Genomic DNA, 23,548 nt, shown 5'->3' with positions numbered 1-23,548 from the left:
TCGTTGCGGGCACGCCCGAAGAAAACTGTGCGCTCGCGTTGAGCGAAATTTCCACGATCCAACTGGGGGCAGCAACTCATGAAGTTCTACCTTACCTCAAACCGCTCCCAGGGACAAGACGTGGGGTGATCCACGGTCTGGACCCGGACACCACCACTGACCAACTCCCTCACATCCTGGCATACAACGGCGCACGTATACTACATGCCCGCATGCTGGGCAACTCTACATCGGCAGTGGTCACATTTGAAGGAATCCATGTACCATTCTACATCAAAGCGTATGGACTTTTCACTCACTGCCGACCATACCGACAAACAGTGCAGTGCTGCTCTCTCTGTGGAGAACTCGGACACAGGCAAGACGTCTGTCCAAATCCCGACACGATAATGTGCGCTCAGTGCCACACAAGGGATCCCACACAAGACCACGACTGCACCCCTAAGTGCCAACTCTGCGGCCTCGCCCACCCCACGGCTAGCAAGGATTGCCGAAAAAAACTGCGATCACCGCCTCCGCCACTGCGAGACCGGGAACGAGCTCTCACCTCACAGCGGTGGCAACAACAATCCTCCTCGAATTCCCAGCCTCCTGAGCAACGACAATTTCCACCGAACCAACCGAACCAACAACAGGTGAGCTGGTCAACCATCGTTGCTCCTCCGCCTAACGCTCATGACCAAGTCCCCCTACTCTCCACCCGTCCCGTACAAACTCCCGACCCCCGTATCCAAACCCTCCAACAAGAAAACACGCTCCTCAAACAGCAGCTAGAAGCTACGAATAAACGTACGACTACCCTCGAACAACGTATCGAGCAACTTCTCATGCAAGTGGAGCTGTTACTCCAGCACCAAGTTCAACGTCCTAAAGACCCGACCCCGGAGAGGAACCCCGATGCCACACCACCCCTCACGCAAATGGAGCTGCCAGCCCACCCCCAAATTCAGCGCCCTCCAGGGCCGACCCTTGATAGGGACCCCGAGGCCACACCACTTACCTCTCGCGCCCCTACGCCCGTTCCGACACATATTAGCCACCTTGAGCGCATCATCTACGAGATGGGAGAACGCCTCAACAGCCGGTTGATCGACCTCGATCAGCGCATCCACACCATCGAAGAAGCAAAGCGACAGGCGCGCAAAAGGCCCAAACAGTGCACCTTACCCAGCACCTCCGGCGACACGTCCCCTCCCCTCCAAATTGATGATGATTAACCCCCCATCGCCCAAAAACTCATCCGCACCTCCACCCCCGCTGACCGTATGGCAGTGGAACTGTCGCTCGTTTCGCAACAAGAAACCATCGCTCACTCTCCTCGCCCTTCAACACTCGCCAGACCTCATCGCCCTTCAAGAAACGAATACGGACAACGTGTCGCTTCGGGGTTACACGACATATGCCACTGATCCAACATCCCGAACAGCCGTCCTTGTTCAAGCCACCCAAACCGCCCAAACGCACACTCTACCTACAACGATAGATTATACTTTCGTCGAACTCCTACCCCGTAAAAAGACAGAACCCAGCCTGTACGTCCTTAACATCTACAGTCCTCCAACACAGACTCTCTCGGCGATTGACCGCCTTCTAAGAATCGTCCGCCAACGAACCAGAGGCCACAAACTCGTGGTCCTCGGGGATTTCAATGCCCAGCATACGGCCTGGGGTTACCCCAGAAACAACAAAAAGGGTACAAGCTTACATGAAGCTACTCTACAAAATCAACTCTACCTATATAACTCCCTCCACATTCCCACTAGAATTGGCAACAGCGTCTCGCAGGATACGACCCCCGACCTGACGTTTACATACAACATCAAACAGGCTACATGGTCGCGCCTGGACAAAACTCTGGGCAGTGACCATTACATAATACAGCTCCAAATCCCACACCAAAGGACCAGGAGCCAAAAAATTGGCACGGCACGCATCACCAATTGGAAAAATTTCCGAGAAGCAACTCCCACCGGTCCCATCATAAGCCTCGAGGATTGGACTACCCAGCTCCTTGAGAAGGCACGGGAAAACACCAAGGAACTTTCCCTTACGGAGGACAATCCCGCCATCGACGCCCATCTCCTCCACCTCTGGGACGCCCGCAACGGGCTGCTCAGACGATGGAGGAAAAACAAGACAAACCGCAAACTGAAGACCCGCATTGCAAAACTAACGGCAGAAGCGGAAACATACGCCCTCCAACTTAGCCAATTAAACTGGATGCAACTTTGTAACAAAATCCAAGGAACGCTGGGGACCCGTCGAACTTGGCACCTGCTACGCTCCCTGTTGGGGACCGGCGAGTCCAAGGCGGTCACGACCCACCAACTCCGCCGATTAATTCACAACCACCCGGGTACTGAAGCCGATTTGTTAGATGAGCTCAAACAACCTTTGGCGGCCCCGTCACACGCCCAACCCAAGCGAGCACCAGACTACACGGGTGACCCCAACCCTGAAATGGACGAGCCATTCTCACTGGCTGAAATCGAGGCGGCGGTATACACTCTCACCCGCAACACCACCCCGGGTCGAGACAAAATACCCAACAAGCTACTTCGAAACCTCGATCACGTAGCACTGGAGAATCTGCTAGACTATATCAACGACTGCTGGCTGGCGGGCTCCCTGCCTCCTCAGTGGAAACACGCGGACATCACTCTTATTCCAAAACCCGGCGAACCCCTGAACCCCAAGAATCTCAGGCCCATCTCCCTCACTTCCTGCGTTGGCAAGCTGTTCGAACACATGGTCCACAACCGGCTGTCGCCTCACATTGAGGACAAAGACTACTTCCCCGACACAATGTACGGCTTTCGCCCGCATCTGTCCACTCAGGACATACTGCTTCAGCTCAAGGAGGAAGTACTGGACAGCTTGAATAACCACAGCAAGCGGTCGATCTTGACCCTAGACATTAAAGGGGCATTCGACAACATTTCACATCAGGCCATCCTTCAAGGCGTCGCATCTACTAACTGTGGCGAGCGCACATACAAATACTTCGCCTCATTTCTCACCAACCGCACGGCAACAGTGGGTATCGGACACCTTCGATCCGACACGTTCACAACCATACCAAAAGGAACGCCACAAGGGTCGGTAGTGTCCCCCCTACTGTTTAACATTGCCATGAAGGACTTGCCACCCCTATTACAAGCCATCCCAAACCTACATCACGCCATCTACGCAGACGATCTAACACTCTGGGTCCCCACCGGATCAACGGGGGACCAACAAGACGCACTTCAAGCAGCCATCCAGGTGACCCAACAATACCTGCAACCCAGGGGACTTGAATGCGCCCCAGAAAAATCTGCCCTTCTAACGCTGTGCAAGAGAACATACAAGAAAAACAAAGACCCCATACCAGATCCAGAGCTCACCATTGACAACCAACCCGTCCCCAACGTCCCACACCTTCGCATCTTGGGCCTCAACATACCAAAAGATGGCTCAGGCGCCCAGACCATCCTCTTCCTGCAGCGCACACTAACTCAACTCATGCACCTCATCCGCAGAGTCTCCCATCGCCACTTTGGACTACAAGAAACCGACACTTTACGCATCATTCAAGCTATCCTTATCAGCCGAGTCACGTACGGGACACCGTACTTGGCCCTGAAATCCGCGGAGAAGGAGAAACTGAACGTTGCCATTCGCCAAACCTACAAGGCCGCCCTGGGACTACCCCCAAAGACGGCCACACGAAAACTCCTACAACTCGGCGTCCATAATACATGGGAGGAAATACAAGAAGCCCATCGAGTCTCACAATTCACCCGACTGAAACTCACATCGGTAGGAAGAGCTTCGCTCTACCGGCTCGGTTACACGCCTCCTGCAGAATGCGAGCAGAAGAAACGCATCCCTCTCACCATCCGACATTCCATCAAAGTCGCACCTATTCCAAGAAACATGCATCCCATCTACAACAAGGCACGGCGAGAAGCCCGGATACGAGCCCTCAAAACCCAATACGAACACTCCCCGGATTCTTCTTTTACTCGCTACACGGATGCTTCCCCGTACCCCCAACAACCAGCCCACGCCGTGAGCGTCACCGACGCCCATTGCAAAGAACTGACGGCAGCTACAATTCTCACTACGTCTATCGAGACAGCAGAAGAGCTCGCCATTGCTTTGGCGGCCACCACTGGCAACGAATATATCACTGTACTGACCGACTCTCAAGCCGCTTGCCGCAACTTCCTACTTGGCCGCATATCACCAACGGCCCTCAAAGTTCTACAAAACGTACGTCAACTCCCAGAACTCCATATCGTCTGGACCCCCGGACACGAGTCCTTCGAGGGAAACGAAGCGGCACACGCCGCTGCCCGCGCTCATATACACCGGGCAGTTTCTCAAGAAGGCGACGACACGCAAACCCCATGCACTTTCAAACCTACTCCTCTTAAGAAATACGCGGACATCCTCGCTCATTACCGCCACGAACGACGACAGTTCCCGCCACCGCACCCCCGCCTATCCAGAGCCGAAGCGACCGCTTTTCGTCGGCTACAAACTAACTCGTATTCCCACGGCACTCTACTGCACGCCATGTACCCCACCCTATATTCTGCTACCTGCAAATTTTGCTCCCAGCCTGGCACCCTGTACCACATGGTCTGGGAGTGTCAGCAAACCCCATCCCTCGCCCCCAACCCTCACGCAACCTACGAGCAGTGGGTGGGCCAGCTGACCAGTTCCGACCTCTCAGCCCAGCGTAGCCTGGTGGAGAGAGCCCGGAAAGTCAGCGCGGACCAGGGCTTCCCGGACTAGAGGAGGCCCCCCACCGGGCGGGCGCCCAACCATCAGCGCCTGAAGCTCTATTTATTAAAAGTTTATTCCTCCTCCTCCTCCTCTTGAAATACAGGAGTGGCGTAACTCGGGGTCACTTTCTGTGGCATTTTATATAAAGTGAAGAGTGCGCGCGCGCAGGTTTCATCTGGGCTCACGGTGTGCGAGCGCACGAGCACCGACAGCTTTGGCTTCATTGGAACAGACACTTGCCCCCAAGTATGGCTGGCTGACCGCTCCGATTCTGTTCATGAAGGTGGCACATTTTGATGGTTTCAATGACGGTATGCGTGATAATCATGCCGTTCCTATATTAGTCGCCCTAATGATACTGAGCTGCACAACACCGAATTTGTTGTGTACAAACTTCCTAAAAGAAGAAGTTAGTCTCTGGTTTAGTAGAGCTGCCATTTTTGTATTTACGATTTGCGTCATGCTGCCAGGTTTATGACAAAGGTGAAGAAAAAGAAGCAAGCAGCAGCAACAACAAGGCTTTATCGGAATCGCCGGCGTTTTTCAAAATTTTCTGGGTACGAGTATATTTTATTGAAACTTGCTGAAATCTGCTGTGCTGGTAGTGCGGGGCGTTCACGGTTTCTAATTTCGCACGATCAACCTTTTTGTACTCATGCAATCAGATTTCGAAGGGGTCTCAAAGGAACTCATATTGCATCGCATAATATTTATAGCAGTGGTGTTAGTGATAGTGACCTCGCTCGTACCATGTGTCGGTCTCGAAGGAATCTACATTACATCACAATTTATATTAAAGCGGTGCTAGAAAAATCGACATCTGTTTGGCTATGTAGAGACGTTATGCCACTGCAAGGCGGGCTTGATACCAGATGACTTGTGATTTTTGTGGCCATTCTGCCTCTACCCAAGGTTCGGCGAGTGGCCTTCCAGCCATGACGTATCCAACCCAGAGGGGCAACCCATCCGGCAACCCGGCCCAGACGCAACCAGGGCAGAATCACCCGTACCAGGCAGGTAGCTAGGATTTGGTTTCGGGTGGAGGGGGGGGGGGGGGGGGGGGGCAAAGAGGGGCTCCCCCTGGCTACGTGCCTGACCCGTACTATCAAGGAGGTAGCCCTGTGTATGGAAAAGAAGGGTTCGCGCCGTTCACGCCACTGTTCAACCTCGCGCCAGTTCGCTCTGCATCATCGCCTCCTGGTCGCGCTTGATTTGGTTTGGGCATTATGTCGCACATAAATCATTCAGAAACAAGTTGGCTACATTTGGAGGAACGTTATAAACGTTGTTAGCAATCATATTTACATTATATTTTCGATAGTAATGCAAAAATGTCCCCCCATAAAAGAAAGAAAGAAAAACAAGAACAGTTGCTGCGGGTTTCACTAGCCCGTCTGTCGATGTCGTGGGGTGTAGCATCGGGCTTGTACACCTCGTGGAGAGAAGCCGACAGGCATAGTGTAACTCATATAGGAAGCGCTGGGCAGTGTAGGCACTGCGCGTGCGCAGAAGCCACATTCGCGTGAAATGAAGCGCCTGCTCATCCGGAGTGCCGACAGCAGCGTCACCGCAATGACGTGACGTCGGAGAGTTGAGTTGGCGTATAAAAATACCGCTAGTATGCAGACGATCTGGTGAAAGGTCACCATTGTGATACTAAACCGAGACCGGGCCAGAATGTCATATTAGCCCCGAAAATACGGTGGAAGCTTTCGAACGGCACCACCTCGCCACGGGGCAAAGGTGTCGAAGGTTCGCTCCCATTTCTGACACACGCCGTGAGATGGCGCAAAATGGCAAGAGCTCGAGAAACCGTCCTTATTCACGTACACGTTTTCAAGGCCGCAATCCGGCAGTGCCCCGCCGGTAGACTTGTGCTCGTTACTTGAAAAATGTAATGGATTACAATTACAAATTACCGAGCCTCAAATGTAATGGATTACCGTTACAGATTACTTTCGCTGAAAATTAACGGATTACTTTACTCGTTACGTTACAAGTTACTTTCACGTTACTTTTTCTGTACAGTTATCCAGAAAACAATAGAAACTATTTTGATATATTTTTCTTAATGTTCTGCAACACTACTTTTTATTTCTCATACGCACGTATTAGGGTAGTCCTTGCAAAAATTAAAATGTTCTATTTGAGAGAAAGAGTGTTGGTGCACTCCGTTAATCTGTTAGCTGACAAGGCATCGAAAACTGCAACCACACCCGCCATCCCGCTAGATTACAGCCTCCGGAAATGGTCTCTGGAATGGTGCAGAGAAAGCTAGAGGGGCGCATGCGCAATAACAGCGTCTAACTCCGCTACGAGATTCGGAGCTAAAGAAACGATCTACGAAAACTCCCTTTGAGTTGGGTGTTTGATTTAGCTAAAATTTAAATTTTAGAGCCCAAGGGACTAATAACGGGCTAGAAACCTTCACTTATGTTTGTTAAACTTACTTGAGGGATGATATATAAACAAGTCTACGGACACCACCAGTGGAGTCCATTGAAATACTATCCGAATACAGCAAGGGTCAAATGCGAGCAATGTATATAAAATGTTTCTGCTTTCATTACTTTGCCCCTGCACTTGGGTTGTCTCACTTGGGATTCTTTCTTCATGGCCCAGATTATATTTAAGAAGTTGCTCGAGCAGCATGCAGCTTTTCTGCTTCGGCGTTTTGTTTAAAAACAGAGATGCAAAAACAATATTAAATAGTATACATAACCTGCCAATTCCTTTGGACCATCAGCAGCATTGATTGTGTGAGATATAAATGTATAGTGATGCTCTTGCAACTGTGTCCATATTTTTTTTCTTTTCATTTTCGTGTACTAGCTGCGATTCATGCGTTGCCTGCCCTGTCAACCATGCCTGAAATGTTGGATGAATTTTCGCCTGCAGCTACAGGCCATACCTCAATAAATTTGCCACATATGAAAATTTACACATCCTACGAAAAACACGTGCAAAAATAATTCAGTAGAAACGAGCGCGCCGACAGCTAACGTTGTCACCGACTCCACAGGACGAGCGGAGCGAGTCAGGCGGAAATTCTGTCCTCGCCGTGACGTTCACCCCGGTTCGCCGTAAGCGGGCGCCACCCAAACTTCTCGGGGCTAATAGTGACTGGTCACACAAAAAATCGTGTTTTTCTTTTCGGCTATTCTCTCCTTCCTGGTGTTTTCTAATTTTGTTGAACTTGCTCTCTTTATGCTGCCAAATGTTCTGCTCGTATTGTTCCGGTTACTGTATTATGCTAATATTTCTTAGAAAGTAACGAGTAATTAAAGTAATCTGTTACCAATATTTGGTAACGAGAACATTAAAAATGACTTCCGAAAAATGTAACTTGTCAATTACAAAATTACTTTGAAAAGTAACGGATTACTTTCCAAGTCTGCCCGCCGGGAGATACGCAAAGCCCGAGTGGAAGTCAGACCCGTTTTCTTGCTCTGTTCGACACCTCTTTCTTCTTGCACTGTGGCCGAAAAGCCGAAAAGTGTTCGGTGGCGCATTCTAATGGTTTCTATCCGTCTCGTCACACCCAGGTTTTGCTTCGCCATGACGTCACGTGCTGCGAACAAGCTAGACGGCGTGTGAGAAAAAACAAGACGGAAGCTTTTGAGCCAGCGCGTTCTTAAACCAAGCCAGTCGAAGTGGACTGTCTGACTTTATAGCTTGTACTTCCTTTGATGGACGCAAAATGAATCTCACTAATTACGTCATAATGAGCGCTCGACCAATCGTCGAAATGCTGACAAAAGCGACGCTTTTGGTGCGTGCACGTCACCAATAGTGGGTAGACACAAAGGCGGAACAACAGAGCGCGGAGCTCCGACTGGAAGACAAGAGTGGGTAAACATAAAGGCAGAAGTCCGTCTGCACCTTGCGTGGAGGGTGCTGCTTTCTGAGCGACGAGCCACTGAGCGATTGTCTGTGTCGTCTGCGAATCGTTGCAACGGGTACAGTCGTGAATTGTATGAACTATGTAAACACGCGATCGTCGATCGCCCTGTACTTCACATGCTTGCGTCATCATAAAAAGGCGGCAATGGCGGCTGGCGCGCCTTGCCACGTGCTTGATTCGTAAAGAGCACACGCCACCACGGCCGCAGTCGACAATTACGTGTTCAACTTCGCGTGGATCGCGATTGCAGGGTGTTTTTGTCGGTTAATAGACAGGCTACAACGAACGAAGAACTCACGGCCTTGAAGCTGTTTGTTACACAGCGAAGAGGATGGAGTCTGCTGGGGGCGGAGCATTTGACGTGCGGAGAGACTCCTCAGCGTTTCGTGCCTCCAACCCAAAACCCCGTAAAAAACAAGTCCTGCGTCCCCCCCCCCCCCTCCCCCTTCCCCCCCAATGTCATCACTGGTGGATTCATGCAGCGTCGCCTAACTGAATTGCGTCAGCATCGACGCCAGAGGAGCGCCTTGCAGCGTCCAACGAGCGCGACGCTCGCACGCGGCGAAGCCAAGACGCTTTGCAGCAAAACCAAGACGCTTTGCGGCGAAGCCAAGACGCTTTGCAGCGAAGCCAAGACGCTTTGCAGCAAAGCCAAGACGCTTTGCAGCGAAGCCAAGACGCTTTGCAGCGAAGCCAAGACGCTTTGCAGCAAAACCAAAACGCTTTGCGGCGAAGCCAAGACGCTTTGCAGCGAAGCCAAGACGCTTTGCAGCAAAGCCAAGACGCTTTGCGGCGAAGCCAAGACGCTTTGCGGAGAAGCCAAGACGCTTTGCGGCGAAGCCAAGACGCTTTGCGGCGAATCTCGTCGAAACTCAGCGTGTTTGCTGCTTGGGGCGGATCGGAGATCCACACACGATGACGTCATGCGCAGGCCTTGCTTCTATATGGTATTGCTCCAACCTCCAACCCTCGTGCGCGAAGGGACGCGATAGGGTCGACTTGCTCACCGTATACACCAACTCGTGGCTCTGACGTCATGCCGCGATGGCCCTGCTCTCGGGTACGGCGCATGCGCGATTGCTTCACTTCATTCGAATTTCGTTTTGAGCACGCGCAGTACCTAGCTGCACCCAGTGTAAGCGCAAACTTTGTGAACGGTGCGATGGTCTGTAGGCAGTGTGAAGGAGCATGACTACCTCTCTAACGCAGGGATACCTAGGATACTCCGGCTACCCTCCTGGACCCGGGGGCGGCCAAGGATTTCTCCCAACTGGCGACCAATTCTCAGACACGTTTTCGAGTACCCCACCACCGGGATACACAACCGGAGGGCCGCCACCACCGGGATTCATTAACGAAAGGCCGCCACCACCGGGATTCATTAACGAAAGGCCGCCACCACCGGGATTCATTATTGAAGGGCCCCCACCACCTGGATTCATTAACGCAAACCCCCCACCAGCGGAGATTGTTTACCAGCAGAATCCGCCGTCGCCGGGGCTCACGAACCAAGACGGATACCCTCCACTTCCTCCCTACACGGGGCAAAGCTATCCTCCGGGGTCACAAGGCTACCCTCCGTTTCGAGGCCCAGGCTATCCCCCTGCGGAAGGAAGTTATACTTTTACGGGCGGGCAACAACCTCCAACCAACGAAAATCCGAGAGGATTAGTCGCACCGGAGGTGGGGTACAGCGCCATGCAGTATGTGGCGTGTCTCCTTCATTTTTTTCGTCTTCTGTCTTTTTTTAGGCACCCTTAGCAGCGCGTGTTCCCTATACAACACGCATAGCCAACTAATCTTATCTAACGATTTCCGAGGTAGCGCGGAGTAAAAGGGGAAACCAGCGGACTGGGGTACCAGAAGTCAGCAGTGGCTCCCCGCGCACCTCTTTCTTCACTCCTGTGGCTGGGTCTGAACCTCCGCAATGCTTGTTTTGAAGCAACATATTCACAATAAGTAAAAGTAATTTGTGTTCCGAGTATTTTTTTTTTCCTTTTTTTTTTCGTAATTTAACAAAAATGCAAGTTACGCTATGGAAGCTGTGTTCTTATCCATTGGCTATAGCAATGAAAAAGTTAAGAAAACTGTATTGGAGCTGTGTGACTACTGATTATATAGTCTGACTACTGTGTAAAAAAAAAGGGAGACAATTATTAAAACAGAATATCGCTTCCACCTCCACTTTTGTTTCTTTGTTTTTGTTTTTGCCGGTGAAACACAAAAACACGATTTGACCTGGAGATGCGATCTGAGTCGGGATATTGACTTATGTCTTATCTCTGTCTTTTTTCCGAATATTTTCTTGTGGGCAAAATGTAAGAACACGAACGAATTGGAGACGAATGCTGAGCGAATGACTGGGCTGACGTGAAGAGAAGACTGTAAAAACCCAAACACCACAAACAAACAAAAATCACGCACACGCACACCAGTAGACACGCACGAAAACACGCGCACGAACGAACATGCGCACACGCGCGCACAAGACATGGTCTGAAACACGTTTTCGGCTTTATAGGAGGTATTCACTGGACGCCATATTTGAGGGCGATGTTTAGAGCGCATGCTCAGAACGAGCTCACATTAATAGCCTGCTAAGACCGGCAACCTTGATGGTGTTAAATGCACGCTCCAAAAGGACTGCGGAAGCTCGTCGTCAGCACGCGCTCAGCAGCAGCGCACAAAGATATGGCCGCCAGTGAATTAATACTCCCTATAGTGTCATGGCCCTTTCTGTAAGACTGTAGCTAGAGCCACTAAATAAGCTCCGCTTAGAATATCGGCACTCCGTTCCCCGACATTGTTGTGGGCGCCGCCATTTTGGCTCGTATGCAGAGCAGACGCAACGGCTGATCGTCACGATTCAAACGTACGACTTCCTTAGCATTAAATTCGGCGTTAGGAAGCTCTTGTAATATTGCTTTGCTCTGTCGCGAACTGTTTAAACATTTGTATAGGGCGGAAAAGCGTTTCCTGTGATTTCAGATAAAGGTTCAGATAACTGGCAACCATGATTTTAAGACACAATATGGCCAAGTGTCGTTACTCTGAAGCGTAGCTTATCTAGTGGCACTAACTGTAGCGACTGTCTATCAGCGTTAAGGAACAACAACAACAAACAAAAAAAGCACTAAAGATACATTGTGTTCTTATGGTGCTTCGCTACAGAATGTCGAAATGCGATCGCAATAATTTTCTTAACTGGTGGCCATACTTCGCAGATGAAATTGTTTCCAGCTCTATAGCTGGTAACCATATCCGCAGTTTCATTTCTTCTTTTGTCTCCTTACTTCACTACCTGCTAAAGATACAGCCCACTCGAGGACTGCACACCGGGGATGCGTCCCGGTGAAAAGGCGGAGAGCTCTCGAAGGAAAGAAGGTATGAAACAGTCCGTTATATTTTAAAAATTCTGTACCGAAAAGTAGGCTTTTAGCTTTCAACCCTCGTTTATTTCTTTTCTCTTCTTTTTCTTCTATTGCTAAACGATCTCCGATTAGTAAAATCCAAGTCTAAAATAGCTTATTCCAGCCCCAAATTATTTTTATGGTTCCTTGAATTTCCGGCGTCACCTAAACGAGGCGAACACGGGGCGCGGATTGGACCCGAGCGCTGAGTCAGAATTCGGCTGGCACTCGTGTCCAATCAGTGACGGCAAGAGTTTCAGCCGAACGCGGATGCAGTACTGGTAACGGGTAGCTCACCGGAAACCGTTCTATCTTTACGACATTTCTCATGGAGATAAGTGGTAACAGTGGTAGTAGCAATGTTTATTTTGGTTCAAAAAAGCCATTTAGGGCACATTCTGTGTTAGAGAAGAGATTTCGTAGGCTGTCCTTTCTTTGTTCATAATCTGCGTCACGCTGTTGGTGTTGTAGTTGAGAAAGAAACAAAATGAACTAGTCGCCACTGGCTAGTTGCTTCCACAGCACGAGTTCAGTCTGCCAGAGTATGCGACATTCTTACCCGCTGTAGATAAGAAGCTCGGTGCAGTACAACCAAACAAAATCTGGGGTCTTTAACGTGCATCACGCTAAAGTGATGCACGACCGAACGCCGGTACGCCGCTCACCCAGACAAAAATGGGCTGGGCATGGAAGCCAGTGTTCTTGGGATGTTGGCGCATATGTCACGCTGTCAGGTGCCTGAGAAAGAAGAACAAAAAGAGCAATCACCAATAAGAACGAGGCTCCACCGGGATCGCCAGCGCTCTCTGAATTCCCTGGATATGAGTATATTTCACTGACACTCGTTGAAACCTACTGTCGAGCGGTGCCAGCATTGTGCGGGCTTTCAAAAAGTTAATTTTTCAACATTACCTTTTGTACTTATGAACTATACGATTTTGACGAAAAGCCACACTTATGGCTTTTTTCCCCCCTTTTGTGTTGGTTTTACTATGTGTCGGTGTCAAAGAAATTCACGCGTCATAGTCCTGCTTCACTAAAACCGTGCAGCAAAGCCAAAGCTACAGGGGAGGCGGTGTATGCACACCTGTTCAAGAGGAGGGAAAGGAGGAACGGGAAAGAGGGGCTGGGACTCCCTCGTTTTGAAACGACGATCGATGAAAACGATGAAGTTGCGAAAAATCGTAAACAAAGATTTCAATAAAAAAAATAAAGAAAGGCAGAAAGAAATATTAAGTTTGAGAAGATAATGAAGTAAAATGTTAGAGTGAGCCAGGAATCGTCAAGGATCGAGACTGAGGTAATAAAGTTCTTTTTGTGTCAAGGCCACTGAAGGGCGCGCTGACGGAGGCATCCCCACTTCACACCATGTCTTGTGTCATGTACAGCTCGCGAGCTCTCCTTCCCCCGAAGCATTTTAAGATTTTCCTGTGGCTAAACAAAGAAAAGCACTTGTTACCGCTTTCATGCAGCGAATGTTCACCCAACTAGCCCACCAGATGATCTCGAGGCTGATTCACGCGCCGGAACTGGTTTACGAAAAGGAGTATAGAGCTGGCATGCCCGACGAGGGCTCATGTGCTACACGACACGCCGCCCGGATCAGCAGTGTCCATCTATCCATCTTTCTCGTTATTCATCATGCGCAAGCGCTACGCAGTCCCCGCGTCCTTGTGCGGCGGCGCATACAACGAACTGAATGGGTTCGTCGTATGCGCAGTGGCGAGCCTCTATTAGCGGCGAGATATTTTGGTGGCGCCCTCCTATGGTTCCCCCTTGTGATACCTTGCAAACAACAAGTTCGATGGTGTTTGTTATTAGCATGGTGGAAGGTTGAAATCATTGCGCTTAGGGTGCCTCAATGTCCTTCTGTTAAGGGTGATGCCACCCTTTGTAGTACCCGATGCCGACAGCACGCGCTCACGGGTAAAATACAAAGAAATTGACGAAAACAAAATGTCGCCATAGCACAGTCAGCGCCACAAACGCGTGCAGGAACACGCTCTTTCACGCGCTTTTGAACAAAAAAGAAAAATAAATGTGTGGGACAAAATGGCGAGATGTCTCCACCCTAAGCAAAGCGCACATGAAGGCACCCTAATTGCGCTCTCAAAGAAACACTGCCAACACCGTCAAAATTAAAGTTCTTTCATTCCTCTTATTTCCGTCGATGATAAATCCTTTTCTGACGTCATATTCAGCGTTCGGCCAATCGTGGAAGGCCGACCACAGCGACGCTTTCGGTCGCGCACGTCGCCAATTTCTTAGGGGCCCCCTAACACTGGGGTCCTTTTTTTTTCTGAAACTCGCTAATGTGTGAAACTCAGCGCGTGCCTTCTGGTTTACCAACTCCAGCGCGTGGCTATGATAAACATCGACAGCATATAATCGGCTCCAGATCACGTAGCCGCTTTTTCTGGCTCAGAGTTGAGGGAGTGAACGCAGCTCGTTTTTCTTAAAATTTGTCTGCGACTGTCATTGCGTGGATAAAAAAAAAGTGTCGCGTCTTGCATAGGTGTGTCAAGGAATGATGTAAAGCTTTATCCCGTGAACCTGAATATCACGTTTGTTTTCCCCGAAGATGTAACTAAACGCCAGAAAACACCAAAAAAACTCCGACCGGTCGTTACGTCATACTAGGATCTTCCTGCCGCCAAGCGCGTGTCGCTCGCCTGGGCAGCACGTGCAATTGCTAGCTTGCCAGGTATATTTCTTCGCACTGACACCAGTCGTGACGTCCTCTTATAAACTTTTTAAAAATACCGAGAGTGCGCGTGCATAGCTTTGGTAGGCGCTGAAGATGCGCGAGAGCGGAGATTCCGAAAACTCCTGGCATAACGTCACGCTCCGAGAAGGAGGGGCTTCATCGGTACTTTGAAAATTATTTTATGCAGCCTCCGTTCACCGAATTGAAAAATAATCTTGATGTTCGTGATCCTGGAGGCAAAATAAAGTCGATTTAAGCGTTTTTCCTCAAACACAAAACAGCTTCAATTTTCCTTTAAAGATTCAGTTCAGCCCCACGCGAATTTGATGGCGAAAACGAGCGGATCTGCTTCGCAGTTGCGATTAGAATGCCGGTGTAAATGCCGCAAAATAGGCAAAGTGAGCGAACTGTTAGTGATGACCTCTTCAATCCAGGGAATTCCAGGATACTCCTGCTCCTCCCAAACCTGGAGGCGGCCCTGGATTTTCTCGAACTGGCGGCGGGTTTCCGGAGGAGTCTTTGATGACCCCGCCACCAGGGTTCATAGCCGGGGGCCCACCCCCACCGGGATTCATGAACGAAGGGCCCCCACCGCCGGAATTCATTTACCAGCAACCACCGGGATTCATTTACCAAAATGAATGTGCACAACCTCCTCCTTTTCCGGTGCAAGGATATTCTCCGGGAGAACAAGGCTATCCCCTATGTGGTCACTCTCACAAGGCTACCCTCCGTCGGACGGAAGTTATACATTTTCGGGCCTACAAAGTCCTGTAAATTAGGAATTCCCGGAGCGTTTGACGGGCCGAGGCACAGTACTGTGCATTGTGCGACTTGTCTGGTTTATTTCTTCCGTCTCGCCCCACTTTATATACCGCCTTAGCAGAGAGTATTCCTTATAAAACTGCGCAACCAACTAATTTAATCCAATGATTTCTGAGGTAGCATTGAGTAAAGGGAGGAACGTGCAGCCTGGGGTACCATGAATCAACGGAGGCTCCCCAGAACCTCTCTGTTTGCTACATTAAATGGGACTAAACGCGACGTTTGTTTTGAAACAAGATTGATTGATTGAAAACATGCATTTATTTAACTAAAAGGTTCGCCTTCCTATGGCGTTGTACTCCTGAAGCAGGAAATATGGGGGTTGTGGGCTGTTGGGACGGAGGACGGTTATGATTATGATACCGCTAAAAGAAATGATGGACTTCGGGCCCCCTGATAGCGAATCAGGAAATCTAGGATTTGCTTCCTCTGCTGCGCCCGTCCCTTGGGATGGGTCCAGTCTTCTAGTTGCTTTGGTCTTGTCTCGCTCGATAGCGAGTCCCACGGATCTTGTGTAAAGTCCTCTAGCCTCTTGCAGTTCCAGAGCATATGTGTCATCGTCCTGAAACAAGATAGCCACAGTAAGAGTTCGAGTAAGCTATGTTCGAAATCTATTTCTGGTTCTCTGTAATCTAACAAGAGATGAACGTTCCCTTTGAGGAGCTAACTTCTCTGCCAAAAACGACAGGCAATTTCTAAAACGAACCATTCCATTCCTCACCACTTTTTCGTTCGTTTTTATTTTCATTGATAAAACAATTACACGTAAAGCTTGGCCGGTACGCATATATAGCATCATTTTCGTCTAATTATATCTAAATTTCTTCTGTGTGAGTGGTACACACTCAAGAAGGACCCGCACGTTTACGCCTTGCAAGGGACACGGAAAAACCAGTGCCTGGGATAATCAGTGTACTCTTGCAAATTCAGAGACTTGCAGCATTTTTACGTCCCACCGCGATTCGACCTAATCATTATAGGAAGAAATTCTTATTTCTGGCATAATGTAGAAACTCTAACAAGCTGGGGACCACTGCTGAGGAAAGCCAAAGGACTGACGCAAAAAAGTAACGGTAACAACCAAAGCACTGGACGAAAAAAAAAAAATCATGGTCTGAAACAAGTTTTAAGATTCCTGATAGTAAAGTATTTAGTAATGGCATGGCTTTCTTCCCGCACGGCCGTAGCAATTAGTTATCCAAGTTCTGCGCGATAAAAACAAAATAAATAAAAAAATAGGTAAAAACCAGCGGATATTTGGCTGCAGTGCATACGTCCTAACGTGCATTCCAACAAGTTTTAACAGACCGATCTCACCAAGCGTTCCGTGCAAGCGCGACGCCGCCATGACTGTAGCTCGTAGGAAGCAGGTGCGCCAGTTAACGAGACAGCTCGTGCCGCTTCGTGGTCTGCTCGCGCAGACCCTCGGCGGACTTATCGCTCGTGCATAGACCATTCGGTCTATGCACGAGCTAGGGGCGCTTCTGTTTTCCTCACTCTACCTCACTCTGGGTAGTGCACGTGGTTGCCACGAGGTTATGTTTTAATTTTGATAGTGTATAGAAGCTTGACATTGTACGTGCTTGAACCAGCAGAGGAAGTTGCAGTATCCTCACTCTGGGTTGTGAAAAAATTCCACCAGGCGGTGATACCCAAACTTCTCGCCTAGAATGCCTTCATACACACGCGCGCTTTTGCTTGAGCGGTGACATTTCAGACATTTTTCCGCCCAATCGTTTTTTTTTTTTTTTTTTTGCGTTTTGAAGTGCGCGCAATCCGGTGTCACTCCGCTCGAGCGCGTAGCTTTGGCTAATGCATAGATGCCATCTTACGCCCAAGTCGCGCACCGAGTGCGCGGGAGCGTCACGCGCTGGCATATTCAGGGCAACGGTAGATGTCTTCACCGTGAGACAAACATACCTGTAGACACTGCAGTAATGTTTGGAGGTGGGCTAGTCGGTGATGCATTGTAAACATAGAAATAAAACAGCGCAAACAAACACAAGGACAAGTAGAAGGAGGGACACAGACACAGCGCTGACTCACGACTTACTTACTTTCTCATCTTTTTAAAACATTTCAACATAAGAAAAAAAGAAATGAAAAATAAAAGAAGAAGAATCCAGCATGTAGGATATCCTCTCTGTCATATGCCATCTGAGGAATTTTTTACACAACTAAACATTATATACCATTACAACAAAAAAAAAACCGAATTAAAAAAAGCCAAAAACCACAGCGCGAGCCCTAATGCTCTGTGCGTACCTGTCTTGCACGCGGACTCTTGGTATGTCGGAACCCTTTCCTGGCTGCATGTAGGCACGCGCCTGTGGTTATAGGATCACTCCCATGGAAGCAGAAAGAAAGTGTTAAAGAGACGTGCCTAAACTCCGAAGAAACTCGAACTCTTCACTGTATAACGTCACTGACTCTGAACTGACGCATAGATCGGGACCGTGTTGTCGAATGTAAAACGCTTCATGAATTTCCCTTGCCATTTTTTGTGAATGTTTAGCCAAAATTTCAATGTCACTTAACCGAGGGGAACAACCACACCTATCACAATGAATGGCTAGGTGACCCGAAGGTGAAGACCTCAAAGACAGATAATGCTCCCGAGCTCGAACATTAATACATCTGCCCGTCTGCCCAATATACGCTTTCCCACATGAAAAGGGTATTTTATAAACGACCCCCACAGCACAAGCTACATATTTGATGCGATGGTTTATTCCACACCCTACACGCTGAAGTCCTGCTCTCTCAATGGACGCACACAAACGGGATAGCTTGGAAGGTGCTGAAAAGACTATGGGAACTCCGTATTTAACAGCCACTTTTTTGATCCTGTGGGAAAAACTGTGCAAATATGGTATTACCACCGGTCGAGAGGCAGGCTTTTGTCTAACATTGTCAAGTATGTTGTAAGCAGCTTGGTTTAGAAAGGCTCAGGAAGTCTGTCCAGGCGGCTCGTGGTCTCAATCTGGAGGTTTTCTTCTCTGTGAAGACCCATAAGGACACTATGCCGTTCAGGGCGATTGTTACACAGAAAGAGTCATGGCAGCTGCATGTCTCGAAGTATCTCCAGCATCACCTATCTTCTTTGAAGTTAACTGATCCTTTTTTAGTTCGAAACTCTGACGAATTGGTAGATTATCTAAGCAATGACAACCCTGGATCTTGTGATCTGGTTTCAATTGACGTGGAAGACCTTTTCTACTCTATCCCTCATGGAGGTCTCATTGAAGCGGTTCAACTTTCCATTGACTTAAACGGTTCTGTTGCCTTCCAGAATTCGACTGGTATTGCTGTGGAAAAGTTTTTGGATCTTCTCCGCTTTTACTTAGAGTCCACTTTTATTTCTTTTGAGGGCAACACGTTTCTGCAAAAATCCGGGATCTGCATTGGGTCTAGTGTTGCTCCCATATTGAGTGACATCTACCTAGCAGGTTGTGATTGTGCTATTGCAGAAAGGTTAGATGATCGTTTTTTGAAAGTCTTCAGGTATGTTGACGATTACCTGGTGGTGTTTAAACCTAAGCAGGGCTCACGAAGTGCTGACTTGGTCTCAGAGTTATTAGACACCTTTCGGGAGTGCTCTGGAGGTCTGCGGTTTACGAATGAGGTTCCAACTAAAAAAGCTTTGCAATTTTTGGACCTCAACATTCGTCTTGAAACGAGTCACCTATGCTGGGCTTATGAGCCTAGAACAAAAAAGTCCCTCCTTAGCTATGAATCAACGCACTCAAAAGTTGTAAAAAGAGCTATTGCAAAATCATGTTTGAGAGCTTCTTTATTGAAATCCTGTGTTCACAGAAGTTTCAACAGCTTTCTGTGTCAAGTAGATAGGTTAACAAAAGCGGGTTTCCCGAAACTTGTCATAGTGGGGGTAGCGGAGTCAATTTTAAAATTATTCAGGAATCCCCTTAACATACTTGACAATGTTAGACAAAAGCCTGCCTCTCGACCGGTGGTAATACCATATTTGCACAGTTTTTCCCACAGGATCAAAAAAGTGGCTGTTAAATACGGAGTTCCCACAGTCTTTTCAGCACCTTCCAAGCTATCCCGTTTGTGTGCGTCCATTGAGAGAGCAGGACTTCAGCGTGTAGGGTGTGGAATAAACCATCGCATCAAATATGTAGCTTGTGCTGTGGGGGTCGTTTATAAAATACCCTTTTCATGTGGGAAAGCGTATATTGGGCAGACGGGCAGATGTATTAATGTTCGAGCTCGGGATCTGTCTTTGAGGTCTTCACCTTCGGGTCACCTAGCCATTCATTGTGATAGGTGTGGTTGTTCCCCTCGGTTAAGTGACATTGAAATTTTGGCTAAACATTCACAAAAAATGGCAAGGGAAATTCATGAAGCGTTTTACATTCGACAACACGGTCCCGATCTATGCGTCAGTTCAGAGTCAGTGACGTTATACAGTGAAGAGTTCGAGTTTCTTCGGAGTTTAGGCACGTCTCTTTAACACTTTCTTTCTGCTTCCATGGGAGTGATCCTATAACCACAGGCGCGTGCCTACATGCAGCCAGGAAAGGGTTCCGACATACCAAGAGTCCGCGTGCAAGACAGGTACGCACAGAGCATTAGGGCTCGCGCTGTGGTTTTTGGCTTTTTTAATTTGGTTTTTTTGTTGTTGTAATGGTATATAACGTTTAGTTGTGTAAAAAATTCCTCAGATGGCATATGACAGAGAGGATATCCTACATGCTGGATTCTTCTTCTTTTATTTTTCATTTCTTTTTTTCTTATGTTGAAATGTTTTAAAAAGATGAGAAAGTAAGTAAGTCGTGAGTCAGCGCTGTGTCTGTGTCCCTCCTTCTACTTGTCCTTGTGTTTGTTTGCGCTGTTTTATTTCTATGTTTACAATACCTGTAGGCACCCTAAGAATATTCACCGGCGGCCATAGCTGTGTGCGCGAATGCTGAGCGCATGCTGATGACGAGCTTCCGCAGTTCTTTTGCAACGTGCATTCCGCACCATCAAGAGTGCCGGTCTTAGCAGCCTATTGATGTGAGCTCGTTCCGAGCATGCCCTCTAAACAGTACCCACAAATATGGCGTCCAGTGAATATTCCCTATTCACGCCGCGAACACAGTTCTCACGATGCATGGCGGATGCGGAAGCGTAATGAAACTGGCTCTGAGATCGATTTATTCCACTCTCGTGCACTTGACTCGAAAAAGTAATCGATTACAATCACAATTACTCTCGATTAAAATATTCAATTGGATTACTTGATTACTTGAGAAGAAAAGTAATAGGTCATTACTTGATAAAGGAACCGATACTTTTGCGATGAAGTCAGATTTAAATGTAAACATTTCGGCGGAACTCCGCCTGGTTAGGTAAGTAATAAGCAAAAAGTACTACGTAGACTCTAACCAATTTCTTCAATGTGCCCGACGTTTCGAAGCCAGCTCGGCTCCTCGTTCACGGGTGACTGTATATGGGCCCAAAGGTAGCAACCTGTTGTCGCTTTCTCCTCCTCTCTCTTAGCTTTGTTTTCCTCTTCTGTTTATGTGTGAGGCGCACTTTAGCCCGTGTATATAGCTGCTTGGAAGCGATCCACCGGAACGCATCCAAGCAGCGGCGTTAGTTCTTGCGACCGCCACGTACACCACTTCCGTCCATACCCTGGAATAGGTGGTATCCTGGCAGTTCATCGACGGAGCCATAGAGTGCCCGGTCGCAGATTTAGAGCGCGATGATCTGGCAGCACCGAACATTTCTCGGGGAATCTGGTAGTGAGCGCACAGCTTTTGAGCGGCGAGGACCCGAAACACTCTGTTCGCTCGGGAGAAACTGATGCGACTGGCTGTTGATGTCGAGGCTACGGCGATTGGGGCCGCCAACGCCTATGGCGGAGGCTACGCCGTCAGCGTGCTCAGCCTCGTCGTCGCATTGTGCAGCTGCGCAGCGGAAGAACCCGCAGGGAAGAACCGACTATTTTGTTTCGACGTCTTCGACGTTTCGTAGTTTCAGAGGCATCTATCATAGGTGCCAACGTTTTCATCTTCGTCTTCGTCGTCTTCGAGACTACTTCGTCGGGACGAAGACGTCTCGACCAGCTGAGGACGTCCTCTTGACCATCTGCGTTGTCTGGGCAGTTGTCTGCTCAATGGCGCATTGGCCGCTGAAAACTCCAAGCAGGGGATGCTGACCTTTCGATGCTGTTCCCGTGTATCAATATCAATATCAATGCTCCCCACACAAATCCGCTCTCCTCACCTTTACGCCCCCTCGCCACAACCCCCCCCCCCCCCCCCGCCAAAAAAAAAAGAAAGAAAAAAACAACTTTTTTTACACTTTGACCCAATACCACACACACAAGAAATTTGACTTTTAGGCCTCACCCTCACACACAACAGATCACTCGCACCGACACTCCAACACGTAAAGAAATATGTTACCCAAACTACGCACCTTATTGGGAGGATCGTTACTAAACATCAAGGAACAGGACCGCCTCCGACTCGTCCACAGTTTTCTACTCAACCGTATCCTATACCAGCTACCCTACCTTAACCTTACGCCCATCCAACTTGACTCCCTTGATGCGCTCCTCAGGAAGACATATAGACATGCACTCCTACTCCCCCTCACGCCCCAACGCACCGCCTGCTCGACCTCGGCATACACAACACAATACGCGAACGCCTAGACGCCCACCACATGTCCCAATTCACCCGCCTCGCATCCTCGCCCACAGGGCACTACATTCTTAACTTTATACCCATACCCCCCCCCCCCCCCCCCCCACCATCCCAATCCCCCACTGCCCATTCCACCGCACATACGTTACCGCATCCGAGTCCACCCCATCCCTCGCCTCATGCACCCAAGTTTCCATGCAGCCCGGCGACTAGCACGAGCCAACACCCACGCCAAACTATACCCACCATCACCATGCACACTATACACTGATGCCACACCCTACTCTCACAAACCTGCACACTGTGTAACTGTTCGGGGCCAACAGCCACCACCAAACGTCACGGCGGCCACCATCCTCCCTACGAACACAACCACGGCGGAGGGAACGGCCATTGCCTTTGCGCTCGCCCAGAGCCCCACCCCCCAATTCGTCCTATCTGACCCTCAGCAGGCCATCAGCAACTTTATTCGCGGCAATATCTCCCCCATGGCGTTCCAAATTCTCACCAACAACCCTCCATCCGACACCGTGACCCTGCTGTGGACACCAACCCACACAGGCGTAGACGCTAATGAGATGGTGCACGATCGTGCTCGCGAACTTATCGACCGAGCCGCCATTTCAACTACGCCTACACGCGATGCCCCTGCAGACAAGCCTATCTCGCTCCTGTAATACAGGGATATTACTCTGCACTACCACCTCCTCCGCCGCCAATACCCACCCCCGCACCCACATCTCTCCCATGAGGCAGCACATATATGCTGCGCCTCCTACAAACACACACTTCCCCCACCGAACACAACTAATACACACTCATCCACACCTCTTTACCACCCCCGCCTGTCCTGCCTGCGGGCACTCGACACTCACTACCATTCCCTTTGCGAATGCCCCGCAGACCCATACCCCCCTCTTCCCTTCCCTCACCTCTGGGAGCAAATGTTGCGCGACCCAGAGGAATCAGGCCAAGTCCTGACCACCTCCCGGGCCCTGGCGGTCGCGGCGGCCATTTGGTCCTCCACCACCCCCAATACCTGATCCCGGGAGACCAATAAAATTTCCTCCTCCTCCTCAATATCTGTAATCTGTAATCAATCAGCCCCGGCAGTTTGCCGCACAATTTTGAGCGCAAACGAAACAGGCGAAACCGAAACGGAGGAACGGGGAAGAATTGGCGTTCCATTTACCCTCGCCAACAGGAGAAAAAAATAAGTATAGAGTGTTTTCGCGTCTCGACGCAGCGGGGCGCCCGATAT

General features: G+C 49.3%; 1 protein-coding gene across 1 annotated transcript; it reads left to right on the top strand.

Moving 5' to 3' along the window:
• The first annotated feature begins 729 nt into the window (after positions 1 to 729).
• Positions 730 to 22,964, top strand: LOC121837158. The gene is made up of 2 exons (XM_042292678.1): positions 730 to 2,356; positions 22,489 to 22,964. The coding sequence occupies exons 1-2, from the start codon at positions 1,207 to 1,209 to the stop codon at positions 22,962 to 22,964; spliced, it is 1,626 nt and encodes a 541-aa protein (XP_042148612.1). The 5' UTR covers positions 730 to 1,206.
• Positions 22,965 to 23,548: the final 584 nt, after the last annotated feature.

Source organism: Ixodes scapularis, unplaced genomic scaffold, assembly GCF_016920785.2.
Source record: "Ixodes scapularis isolate PalLabHiFi unplaced genomic scaffold, ASM1692078v2 PGA_scaffold3__209_contigs__length_174095766, whole genome shotgun sequence".
Taxonomy (NCBI): domain Eukaryota; kingdom Metazoa; phylum Arthropoda; class Arachnida; order Ixodida; family Ixodidae; genus Ixodes; species Ixodes scapularis.
Note: the sequence above shows the minus strand (reverse complement) of the source record. Positions and strands in the feature narration are given on the sequence as shown.